At 46.2% G+C, this 13,096-nt stretch overlaps 2 protein-coding genes across 2 annotated transcripts; one reads left to right on the top strand and one right to left on the bottom strand.

The window, feature by feature from the left end:
* Window positions 1–5,682: 5,682 nt before the first annotated feature.
* On the top strand, window positions 5,683–6,899 carry J7T54_008179 (uncharacterized protein; the record flags this gene model as incomplete). Its single annotated transcript, XM_051502784.1, has 2 exons — window positions 5,683–6,259; window positions 6,385–6,899. 2 exons carry the CDS (start codon window positions 5,683–5,685, stop codon window positions 6,897–6,899), a joined length of 1,092 nt encoding a protein of 363 aa, XP_051365941.1.
* A 304-nt stretch (window positions 6,900–7,203) lies between these two features.
* J7T54_008178 (Serine/threonine-protein kinase-like protein) lies at window positions 7,204–12,293 on the bottom strand (the record flags this gene model as incomplete). The annotated part of the gene is made up of 6 exons (XM_051502783.1): window positions 7,204–9,345; window positions 9,395–9,730; window positions 9,783–10,384; window positions 10,538–11,951; window positions 12,013–12,154; window positions 12,280–12,293. The coding sequence occupies 6 exons, from the start codon at window positions 12,291–12,293 to the stop codon at window positions 7,204–7,206; spliced, it is 4,650 nt and encodes a 1,549-aa protein (XP_051365940.1).
* Window positions 12,294–13,096: the final 803 nt, after the last annotated feature.

The raw sequence follows: 13,096 nt of genomic DNA, 5'->3' as shown, positions 1-13,096 counted from the left end.
CTAGCGGAGCTAGTATAGGCGGTTCTAGGCGTTCTAGACGCGGTTAGGGTCGCCGAACGCGTTTTCGAGATAAGTTAGGAGTTCGGGGTAGTCGCTAAATTATAGGATTCTAAAGATAGTACGGGGGAGTATTAAGGCGTATACCTTCCCGGTAAGCCTACCGGCTACGTACGTTAACCGGCTCGTAGCGGTAGGGAATCGGTCGGCGTTAGCTATTATTTTTACGTGGATTTAGTATAAGAAATAGCGGAGATCGGGGCGGGATCCTTTAAACTTATTAAGGTCGGGAAGCTTCTTAGATAGTCGGGAGGAGGTAGTAGATCCGGTAATAGGCGGCGGAGTCGTTCCTAAGTAAGGAGCTATAACCTTTTTAGCGAGGGGGGTTCTTAAAGCCTCTAGAGTGATTACTTATACGGTCGGTAAGCTAGCTTATTAGGCGAGTCAGGCGGTCATAGTTACCTCGATAATCTATATATCCTTATCCTTTATCTAAGTAAGAAGGTTCCGGTTAGCCGCGCTCTCCTCGATAATCTTGGTTTCGAGGGTGGCTGTTTTCTCGTCTAATATAGCTATATAATCGGTAAGGTTCGTAATCTAGGTATCTTAGGATTCTATATAGGCGTATACCTATTAATAAAAGTAAAACTATTTAAAAGGGTTACTAGCTACGGTATCTACGAAAGCGCGCGTATCCTAAGGTAACTCTAGAGGTATCGGGCGGGAGGTTATCGTATTTAGCGTCCTATAGGTAGGAGCTACGTAATATTAGGGGGGGTCGGTCGGTAGGTAGGATAGGGAACACTCGGTCAGGCTGATCTAGTCTATTGCTACGGATAGGCACTCCTTAGGTAGGGCAGGCTCTATATATAAGACGTAGCTCGAAGAGCTATAATAGAAGACGGTCGGGATCGCGATAAAATACAAAGGCAGGCGCGAGTTCACGTGACTGCTAGGTGCAGGGTGGGTCCCCGCTCTTGACCAGCTGTGACAGAGACGAACAAAAGACCGCTTTCTATATAAAACTTAGTTTATTCGAGTATTTAGTAATACTATTCGGCCTTACTAATACTCTAGCTACTTTCTAGCGAATAATAAATAATATACTTAGGGAGAACTTAGATATCTTCGTTATAGCGTACTTAAATAATATCCTAATCTTCTCGGATACCCCTAAAGAGTATAAGGAATATATCTATTAAGTACTAAAGATACTTTAAGATATAAATCTCCTAATAGACCTAAAGAAAAGCGCGTTTTATATATAAGAAACCGTCTTCTTAAGATATACTATTTAACTAAACGAAATCCTAATAGAGTAAACGAAAATTAGTGTAGTTAAGGACTAGCTTAAGCTAAAAAATAATCTTAAGGAAGTATAAGTATTCGTAGGTTTTATGAACTACTATAGGCGTTTTATACGTAACTTTATAATAATCGTAGTATTACTAACGAAACTTATAAAGAAAGAAATATTATTTAAATAAGGAAACGAGTAAAAATAAGCGTTCGAGGAGCTACGAGATACTATCTTATTAAATACCGTCCTTATAACCTTCGACCTAGAAAAACTACTTAAATTAGAGACCGATATATTAGATTATGCTATAGGAGTATAGATTAGCTAACGCGATAAAAATAATAACCTAAGACTAATCGCCTTTTTCTCGAAGAAACTCTATAGCGTAGAACTAAACTATCCTATATATAATAAAGAATTCTTAGCTATTATATCCGCTATAAAAGAATTTAAGTATTATATACTAGGAACTAAGTTTATAACTAAAGTCTATACCGATTACTAAAATATTATATACTTCGCTATTATATAAGAACTTAATAAATAATAAATCTATTATATAGAATTCCTAGCGGATTACGATATTAAGATTATCTATCGGAAGGGATCGGAGAATAGTAGGGTAGACGCGCTTAGTCGCTAACTAGACTATAATACTAAAGTACTAAAAGCTAAGGGCTATATACTCTAGAAGAATAAGGAAGGAAATTATATATAAATATCGCTTAACCTCCTTATATATAAAGTTAAAGTAAATACCACGTATTATAATAAAATACTAAATTAAGTATCTAAGTATATAAAGGAAATACCTAGCGATTATATAACGGAAATAAGAAAAGGACCTATAAGGAATAGATTACTCTAGATACTACCGCCGCTACGCGATAAAATCTTAATTAATATCTACGCGTACCCTACGGTAGGATACTAAGGAGTTAGAAAGACTCTTAAACGAATTTAACGAACGTATAACTACTAAGGGATTAAAGTAGATATCGCACGTATCGTCCGATAATACGAAGATTATATATATAATAAGGCTACTCGGTATAAACTATATAAAGAATTAAAGCCACTACCCGTGCCTTTAAGACTATAGGAATTAATAGCTTTTAACTATATCACGAAGCTACCTAGGTTAATTAAACTAGAATCTAATATCGAATATAATAGTATATTCGTTATTATAGACCGAATAAATAAATTCGGATATTTTTTATTATATTAAGAAATAACGGATATAGAAATACTAATATATACTATACTTAAATATATTATAGCTAACCACGGCCTCCTAGAAAAAATTATTTTAGATAAAGGAATAATATTTACCTCTAAATTCTAGTAAGCCTTAATAGCTTAATTAGGAACTAAGTATAAGCTTAGTATAGCTTACTACCCGTAGATAGATAGATAAATAAAAAGATTAAACTAAATATTAGAATAATACCTATAGTACTATATTAACTATAAATAAAACGATTAAGTCTCGAAACTACTACTCGCCTAACTCGCTTATAATAGCGTACCTACGGAATTAACCTAAGTCTTACTATTTTACGTAAACTATAGATATAAACCCGAGTTTAGTAATAAAACACTAAGGGATAGACCCCTAGCTAAAAAAGTAATACTTAAAGCGGACTAATTATACTCTCTATACGAATATATAAAAAATAACTCGAATTCGTACGTATACGAATATTAAAGTACTATAATAAGAAAAGATTAAAGGGACCGATCTTTCGAAGGGGAGATATAGTTTACTTACTATATAAAAATTTCATAATAACTCGACCTTTACTAAAGCTCGATTATAAAAAACTTAGACTATTTAAAATTAATAAAATTATTTTAGATACTAACTATAAACTTTTATTACCCTTAAGTATAAGGATATACCTAGGTTTTTATATCTTACTCCTCGAAAAAGTACTATAAAACGTAAAAACTAAGTACGAACTAGAGGTTCTCGAAGAACTCTACGAACTAGAACGAGTTCTTAATAAATAAAGAATTAATAAAGAAATTAAATACCTTATTAAATAAAAAGGGTACGTAAGTAACGAAAATATATAAGAACCCGCTAAATACTTTATAAACTATAGCCACCTATTATAGTAATTCTATCGGGCCTAGCTAAACTAAAATCAGCTAAAATAGATAGATCTAGCGGTATATCTTCGTATACCGTATCCTAAGTCTATATAAAGTCAGGCTCTAGGATATTCTCGGTAGAGGAATAGCTAGCGGAGGAACCCGATACCTCCGATCGCCTTTACTCGCGTTCGGCCTCCTTACGTTCTACGCGCTCTAGCTCCTCTATACTATTAATACCACGAGACACGGCCCTTATTATCTTCTCGAACTATAATTTCTTTTATTTTCGAAGATAGAGTACTTTTTCCTCCGTACGCTCGAGTTCGGTCTTAAGTTTCTAGTATTATTTAGTAATCTTACGAAGCTACGAGGTAGATACTCCGCTAATATCGTAAGCTAAATAGTTCGAGCGAATATACTTAGTATAACGGGAAGAATTATCGGTAGAGACCTAATAGGTCTTAAGCCTACGACGCTCGTAATTAAAGTAAATAAGTATATTAATAGAATACGCGAAAATAGTTTTAAGAAGTCGGATCTTACGCTCTTTAGTATTAATAGACGATTTCTACGCGCGTTTAGTAACACGACCGGATATAATAAGGAGGATTAAATATAAAACTTACTAAAACTAATAAGACGGGGATAGGCGTTTAAATAATCTTAGGGATAAGATCTTAAGAGGAGGGGTATTATATTACGACCTAATATATAGCCTTTACGTGCTTTTAGGCACGCCTTACTTTTTTCTATTATTTATAATACGATTATTACTTATATAAATAATCGCTCTCGCGATTATTACGATTACCACGAATCGCTACGAATAAGTAGATAGATTATTATCGGGGATAATAATCGACTTAGTATATAGGAAGCCCAGCTTCACTATAGTCAGTCTCTACTAGCTCTCCCTAGCTATTAATATAATTATCTACGCAAGATCTACTATCTCGCATATAGACTATGACCCGACCGCTTAAGTCAACGACATCCTAGTGTACTCGGTTCAACAACCGACTTCTATTCTATCTACCCGGTAGCTAGTCTAGACCCGAACGTCACAGGTAGTGCTAACCTTCGAATATTATAGAAGGCTTTAGAAGCACTATATTCGTAAGCGCATTCGTAAGCGCATTCGTAAGCGCTGTGGACCCTTGTATCAGTCCCCTGAAAGATCCCTATAAGATTCAGGGGGCCCCTGTAAGTATCGTGTGAGAGGGCCTCGTAAGGCACCTAATAGGGGCATTGGGTCCCTATTTTTAACAAGATTAATAACTAAAGTTTGATCTTTAGTAAATAACTTTCGGTATACTAGATATATAGACAGATCTTAGCTTAGCGAGTGATTATAAAAAGAGTATTCCTAGCCCGGTCGATAGCTTAAGACCCACGAAGTTCTATCTAAGGACTCTTTAGCAAGGACTAAGAACTTATAACTTATTCCTTAGCTATATATACGGCGTTTTCGTTCGGTAAATACGCTTAATAATAGCCTATTTCGATCACAAGAGAAGATAACTTTAACCCGGCTACTTTAGGTCTTTAAGGACTTCCCTATCGTAAATGCATAGCCTCGAGGCTTTACCTAGGAATTAATAGCGGTAAGAAGAGCCTCTCGTGAGTTATATATACCCTCCGGCGGGAGTATATCGTCAGGAAATGCTGCTTGGGCTATAGCGGTAGCGTATAATTACTAACGTGTAGTAATAGTGGCAGCCCCTTATGTGTTGTGTGGTGTTGAGGCATTTACCTGCTTACATAATTGCCGCACTGGGTGCGGCAAATCTAAATCCGTATCCGGGTGCGAACCTAGGGGCCGCCTTCCACTCTATAATAGAAGAGTGATCTAGATCCGTAAGCAGCCGGATGAGGATCATGGACTCTTTGTATGAAGATGATGATGAACAACAGATCAGAAGAGAAGGAAGATGATGAATTCTCTATCTGAAGAACATGCTGATGCTATCAAAAGAGGAAGAACGCGATAGCGCGAAGATGCTGCCTTTTGAGGGCAGCTGTGGGCCGAATGTGCAGCCTGACCAATCAGGGCAGTGACTGGGCCTGGCACACAACACTTTGTAAGAGGATCCATCCCCCGCCAAGAGATCATTAGAAATACTTCCCGAAAATGACGTCGAAGGAATCACGATAGATTCAGACAAATTGATAATAAATAGTTCGGGTACAGCCATTTAATCTCTCTGTGCACTCTATCGAGGACGAAAGTCAGAGTAGTTTCATATTCCTACCACCTGCCTCGAACATCCATCCAGACAACAATGGCTTCGCCAACATCCAGTCTTGTCCACCCTTTCGAGGTCTCCATCGCTCAGTCCACTCTCGACGACTTGCAAACACGTCTTCGTTTAACCCGCTGGCCGGACAAGGAGACAGTCACCGATTGGTCTCAAGGTGTCCCACTCGCGGCTATACAAGACCTTTGCGAGCACTGGCAGACAGGATACGACTGGCGACGATGCGAAGCGCTGCTCAACTCGTATCCTCAGTTCACGGCGACCATTGACGGAGTGGACATTTACTTCCTGCACGTTCGGTCCAAGCATGAGAATGCTCTCCCTCTTGTGCTTACGCATGGCTGGCCTGGTTCCGTCCTGGAATTCAGGCACATAGTCGACAAGCTCGTGGACCCCGAGTCGGACGGCGGCTCACCTGAGGATGCGTTTCACCTCGTCGTTCCAGCACTGCCAGGCTATGCCTTTTCTGGGAAGCCGACAGAGACTGGATGGGATTACCGTCGCACGGCGCGTGCATGGGCAACGCTGATGCAACATCTGGGCTACGCAGACGACGGATGGGTCGCCCAAGGCGGCGATTGGGGGGCTCATGTGGTCGCAAGTCTGGGTCACCAAGAACCGAGAGGATTGGAGAGCGTTCATTTCAGCTCCATCTTCTTTGAACCCAAGGCAATTTTTCTCTCGAAACAGCCTCTGAAGAGACATGCTAATCCCCTTTGCAGAAAGAAGTCCAGGTCCCAATCCCCGATACAAAGGGCGAGGAGCGAGCGATGTGCCTGGAAGGCCATCGGGATGCTGGTCACCGCGGGTACTCTTTGCAGCAGTCAACAAGACCGCAGACTATTGGCTACGGGCTTGCCGACTCACCGGTCGCCCTGGCCGCCTGGATGTATGAAAAATATAGAGACTGGTCTCATCACGATGGCGATGTCGAGTCCGTGTTCAGCAAAGACGAGATGCTCGACACGATCATGCTGTACTGGCTCTCCAATTCGGGCACATCATCTGCTCGCTTCTATTGGGAATGCGAGTTCGACTCGACCGCCTGGCCGATCAATATACCGGTTGGCGTGAGCTGGTTTGGCGGCGATAACAGCTATGCGCCAAAGCAATGGTGTGAGCGGTATTACACCAATATCGTCCATTGGAACGAGACGCAAAGGGGCGGTCATTTTGCGGCGTGGGAGGTGCCCGACGATTTTGTTGCGGAGATACGCGAGTGGCGAAGGAAGATCAGGTGAGAAGGGATCAACTTGGCTTTCACAGACCTTGACTCGTCAGGACATCTATATATACACGCGTGATCGTGAGCTGGTCCTGAATAGAAGAAGACTTCGCCTGTGTCGTGGTGACGTATCGACGATACTAGAGTTGACTCATGTCAAGGCTAGGAGTGTCTTCGTGGAACTTTGAGCTTTTGTCTACTCTGATGAAGACAAATTACGAGGATAGTGCACAACTGTCCTCGCGCAAAGTACTGTACAGAAGGACGCTGCGTTCTATAGAATGTCGATAGTATTTCTGCTTACTGCCCCTATCGCCCCATCACGCTCCCAAATCATAGAACACGCAGTGGCTCGTCCGGAAATTGTACAAGAAGCAAAGCTGCGAGCCGCCCGTCTCGAATCTCGCTCTCCAGTTGGACAATTGCTCCCGAATGTTGCCCACATAGTGCCTCTCCACGCCGCCCACCGATTCACTCAATCGCCGCCACTTATCCGGGCTCGAGAGCGGCGCGGCGCGAATGGCGTCCAACACAGCATCGGAGATGCCCTCGACGGCCAGAATCGGCCCATCCGTATAGGAGCCCATGAGCGTTACCACCTCGGATTGCGCCTGCTCGACGACGGTGCGTCGGTTGAACTTCTTGCTCTTGGTCTGGGCCGCCAGCACAAGCACTTCGCTTTCACGCTTGCCTTCGCCGAAACCCATGTCTGCTGCCGAGTGCGGAGTGTGTGCCTTGATCTTACTGGCACCCCTGGGATCCCGCTCTCGCATGTCTGCTCTCAGCCAGGACAGCAATTGCGGTGCGGGCACGTCGGCATCAGGCACGTCCTTTCGACGTAGGCTCTTGATCTTGAGCATCGAGTCCTGCTTGACGATGATGATCCACGAATATGAATCATCGCGGTGTTTCGCCATTAGGTCCTCCGGCGACCGAGCATCCTGTGCCAGCTCGGCACTGATATCGTTCTGCCACAGGACCTGCAAAATGTCGTACCCCATGGAGTTGCGGACTGTTGCATTGAAGCTTGCAACGAGCGCGTCGCATCGGTTGGCGTCGAACATACCCAAAGCTTCTTCTTCGCCCTTCTTGAGGAACGCCTTGCCTGCCTTGGGGACTTTGCACAGTCTGTCCCAAGACAGACTGAAGCCAACCGCGTGTTTCTCCTGCAGTTGGCCCCCAATCTTGGGGCGCTGCTCCCGGATTAAATTGTCGTAGCGCCCACCAGCAGCAAAGACATCCTTCTTCTTGCGGTCGTAAATGCAGCTGAACAATATGCCGCCTGTGTAAAAGTCCTCCTTGAAACTGCTCAAGGGGCTGATATACAGTCGGACACCAATGTTGAGACGCCTCGTGTATTCGACAACTTCTTTGAGGTGAGCAATGACAGACGATGCACGTTGAAACATGTCAGTGCCCTCGAAGAGTGTCTTGAGCTTCGCAAAGGTCTGCTTCGGAGTGTCCCTGAAGTCGAAGCGCTGCAGCTCGTCCACACTCGTTGCCGAGACCCCAACTGCTGGCGACCGCAGCTCGGCGCTAATTTTCTGCCAAGTCACCCCGTGGACATTAAGTTTGGACAACTGTTCAGCCGCTGCCTTGTAGCAAAGGGGCTCCACGCCACAGTGCTCAAAGATGAGCCTGAGCAGATCGGAATGCCCGACCTGGAAGCACATCTGCGCTGGGTTCAGGGCCGGAAATATGTGAATAATTTCGTCGAGGACTTTCAGCACCTCCGCCTCATGCGATGCAAGATGCAAGGTATTCGACGTCACAATGTCAAAGTCAACGGCGTTGAACTCCAGAGGCTGGCCACTGTCCTGCCTGTCGCGATACACCGTGCCAAAACAAAATGTCTTCTGTACAGGCAAGGTGCTTGTCGACTTGGCCATCATCCGGGCATGGCTCATGGTCAGGTCGAACGGGAGCTGTAGCACTGTGCCGTGTCGATCGAGCAGCTGAACGGCATTATCGCCATAGTGCGTCGAGCGTGGGAAGATGGAACTTCGTCGAGAAGGCAAAGCGCCATGACGACGGAAGATGGACGTCAGTCTTTGCTCCACGATGTGCTGGTTTAACAGCTCCTGGGGCGTCAGCTCCACCGAGTTCAAGTCCCACGCGTAGTTTTTTGTCTTCTCAAGTGGACGAGCAAAGAGCGCCGACCGGATTTGGCCATCGTAGGGAGAGTTGGGATCAGCTAAGCTGGCCATGGCCCGTGATATTGTCTCGCTCTGCATTGGCTCTGGCAGTTTGCCACTTTTCAACAGGGCAGAGCTGGATGGTCGGTCCTTCGGATTGTGGCAGAGGAGGGATAGGACAATATCAACTTGGTTTTTATCGGGAGATTGGAAGTCGGATGGCAGAGCAGGCTCAGCACGGCGCAGCCGCCCAATGACATCGGCCTTGTGCATGCCTACCATGGGAATGTAGCACATCTCGAAGAAGATGATGCCAAGAGAGTACATCTACTGTAGTTAGCTTATGAGCGGTTTTGGGTATTTTGATAGTCCATACGTCGACTTTGGTGCTGTACATCCCGTTCACAGCTGACCTGACCTCGGGCGCTGAATACGAAGCCGTGCCGATGCTCTTCGTCATGTCATCTGTTTCAAACCCGTTCGCGAGGACCCTATCCACGGAAAACTGCCCACTGGTCGCCAGTCCAAAGTCGCCGATCTTGACATTATCTGACCCGTCAGAATTACTGATGAAGACATTTTCAGGCTTCAGATCACGATGGACAATGCTCAAGCCGTGAATGTGCGCCAGCCCTTCCAAGGTCTGCCTGAACAGCCGCCAGACTTCTTGGTTGTCCTTGTACAAATTACGGTTGATCAAGTCGCGCAGTGTCTTTGAAACCATGGTCAGCTTCTCGTGGATTTCGCACAAAAACTTGACCTACCCGCTTCTCGCAATATTCCATCGAGATGTAGAGGACAGTCTTGAAAGGGCGCTGGAAACGCGAGGAGCGCCTGGTTCCCCGCTCCCGCAACGGCGAGACAGCACGCTCGTCTGAGTCGTTTTCCTCCTCGGTGCTTTCGCCGTCGTCATCTTCGTCATCATCGTCTGAGTTAAAGTAGTCATCACCCTCTTCTTCCTCCGACTCATCATCATCATAGCCGAACTGTACTCCTGCATTAGACGAGATGAAATCCAAGCCGCCGGTGCTGGTATGAAATTGCATATCAACATCGCCAGACTCGGCAGCTTGAGAGCCTGAGATTCCTGTGTCTCCCGTGACACCTTCTGTCGATGTGAGGGTAGCGGTATCACTACTTCCAGCATCTACAGCAACTTCCTCGACCCACGTGCTGTAGTAACGGACAACAGCCGGGTGACTGAGCCGAGAAAGAAGTCTGACTTCTTTCAAAACCTCTGTGAGGCTATGTTGGGATCGCTGGGTGATCTTCTTGATTGCGTAGATATGGCCGTCAAGCTTCTGCCGAGCCTTGACAACTTCTCCAAACCCGCCTTTGCCTAGCCGGCCCTCCTCGATGAAGTCTTCTGCATAACGGGAAAATCCAGCGGGTCGCGACATGGAATCTCGTCGAATGCCCGGTGTGTGAGGCGTGCTTGACGTCGAAAGCATAGGCGTTCGCGGCAAGGAGTTGGCATGATCCTCTACCATGACAGGCGCGTCTGTTGCCAGAAACTCACTGGATCCCAATTCGAATGGGCGTGGCCTTTTCTGCTTCTCTTCTTTGAAAAAGCGACCAACGAGCTCTTGCAAAGACCGTGAAAGTGGCAGAGAGTCCATGAGATTTCTCGGCGAGGAGTATTGCCGCAGGATATTCGATCCGAAGATAAGCTCCACAAATACAATGCCAAAGTCCCATACGTCTGTCTTGTATGTGTACGGCGGTTTCGACACTCCGGCTATCTCAGGGGCCAGCCAATACGCGGACTTGGAAGATTCCAGGATGGGCATGCCACGCTTGACTGCCATGTTGTGTATCTCTCGCTGATATCCTGCGTCTGAAAGTTTCGGGATCGTGCCCGTAGGGCCACGGAAGAGCAAGACGTTGCCCGAGTGAATATCACCGTGGACGATGTTCTTGTTGTGCAGGAAATTCAAGGCATCTAGCAAATCCCTGGTCCAGGACCGCACCTTGCCAAGCTCAATGCCTGGTGAATCGGCCAGATATTCTTCCAAAGAACCTTTGTCAGCCAGAGGCGTCAAGACGCTGACCCTCCACGAAAGAGAGGGTAGAGAGTCAACGGTGGTGCTGCTCTCGACTTTGAAATCCAAAACCTCAACGAGGTGCGCATGCCTCACCTTGCCCTGCTTCAGATCCTGCAATCGCGACTCGAGCGTCTGGAGCTGCTTCTTGAAGTCTTTCGACTCCTTGCTCACGTTCGGGCGGAGAACAGCCTCTTTCAAGGCCATCACGTGTCGTCCTGGCCCTTGCGTAAAGACAGGTCGCACACTGTATATGATAGAGACTGGGCCCGGTATAGGGTCATCCTTGTCGGTGACGGCGAGGAACGATATGGGATCGCCTTTCTTGTCCGTGGTATGGCAGTACTGGTCGAATTCGAGAGTTTCTGAGGCCGAGGGGCTGTTGTCGGATGGCCCTTGGGAGTGTCCATTAGACTGGCGTCCCAACCTGAACTCCTTTGCAGTTTGCGCTTTCCGGTCAATCTCCTTTTGCAGCATTGCAGCCATTACGCGCTCCTCTTCTTTGTTCTGCTCGTCCCTTTCGCGTTGTTCCTGCTCCTTCCTCTCCTTCGCTGCAGTGGCTAGTTGAGCCTCGTGGCGTTCACGCTCAACCTCCAGAGACGGCAGGTCCCTACCATCAGCCTTCTTCTGGGCGGCGTCATCGAGAATCTCACGGACGCCATCCACAATCTGCATAATCATGGCTTCGCCATCTTCAGCAAGGATCTTGGGCTGGGTTTCGAGGAACTTTTGAAGCTTGAACCTGATGACCTCGCGGAGGTGTCCATGATTCCGTGGGCTGATTATAGGTGGCGACTTGGGATAGGACGCATTCATAACAAATCTCACTGTAAGTGAGAAGTCTTCATCAATTGTTGACCTGATGTGGATATCAAAGGTAGGCTCCGTTTTCTAGACACATCTGTAAGTCCGGGTGCTAGCGACAGGGACATGGATAGACGGGGACGCATACCTTCCACGCACTCTGTTCGCCGGTATGGTCCACGAAGTCATCAGCGTAGATCGCTTCGAGAGCCAGAAGTTCATCTTTCTGAATCTCGGACAGATCTATCCTGGCCGTTTCGGCGGACTTGGTGGGCTTGAGCCCCGGAAAGCTTGTGTTGTCATGTTCAGTTGGGGTCTTGTTGGGCGAAGTCGTCCGAGCGCTAGATGCATGTGCATTCCACGCCATGTTTGCGTGAGGTCCCACAAAGTATCACAGCCGCAGCCGTGAACTTACTGGGAGGGACTCATGGTCACGACTTGACCGTGGTTGATTTTATGAGACTTGTTGAAGATTGAGAATGGTGACAAGGACAAAAAGGCGGCTCAAGTGACCTCTGCCACGCTGGTCAAGCATGCGCTAGCTGCCTTACCTGCCTGGCCTTTGGCGGGGCCGGCTCGAAGGCGGTGACGGGCCCACAACTCCACGCCGCAATCGCACTAAATTAGCTTACCCTACACCTAACGAAAGATGACAGTCATCCGAGCATGAGCCTGACATATGTGTAAGGATACTCAACACAGAACCAAATGCAGCAACAGTGTCAAGACAGCTTTTTTGTTTATCCCTTTCTTAGTCTTCTCGCATTGTGGGCGTCTACACTTTGCATCCTCCGCACAACAAGACGGAAAGTTTCAATGTTATTGTTGGCTTGACATCACGCCATCACAAACGGTGCCCGCCCAGCGTGGCCTCAAGAACACTTCAATAAACGTTGAGCTACGTATGTCCCAATACTAGCATGCACCTTATACACTTATTAAGTCTACATATGGGAAGCTCCGCATAGTAGTAACGACAGTGAAGATGAAATCCACACGAGCTTCGGGACCAGGTTCCAACGTCGTGTTGACCCTGAGAGCAGGGGTACGGCTTAAGGGACGTATCCACTTCCACCGTCTTGGACGTACCTGTTCGAAAAGGGAAGTAAACACAAACATTGAAGCGCGCACCAACGCCCCTCACACCACAAGACCAGAGCATGATAAACCGCCATTGTTCAAACACATGAGAATTTTACTATACCGACAAAGGGATAAATCTACGAGTTTGG

The sequence above is a fragment of the Emericellopsis cladophorae genome (genome assembly GCF_022114955.1).
Source record: "Emericellopsis cladophorae strain MUM 19.33 chromosome Unknown NODE_3_length_1261782_cov_116_963312, whole genome shotgun sequence".
Taxonomy (NCBI): domain Eukaryota; kingdom Fungi; phylum Ascomycota; class Sordariomycetes; order Hypocreales; family Bionectriaceae; genus Emericellopsis; species Emericellopsis cladophorae.
This window is presented reverse-complemented; position numbering and strand designations above follow the sequence as displayed.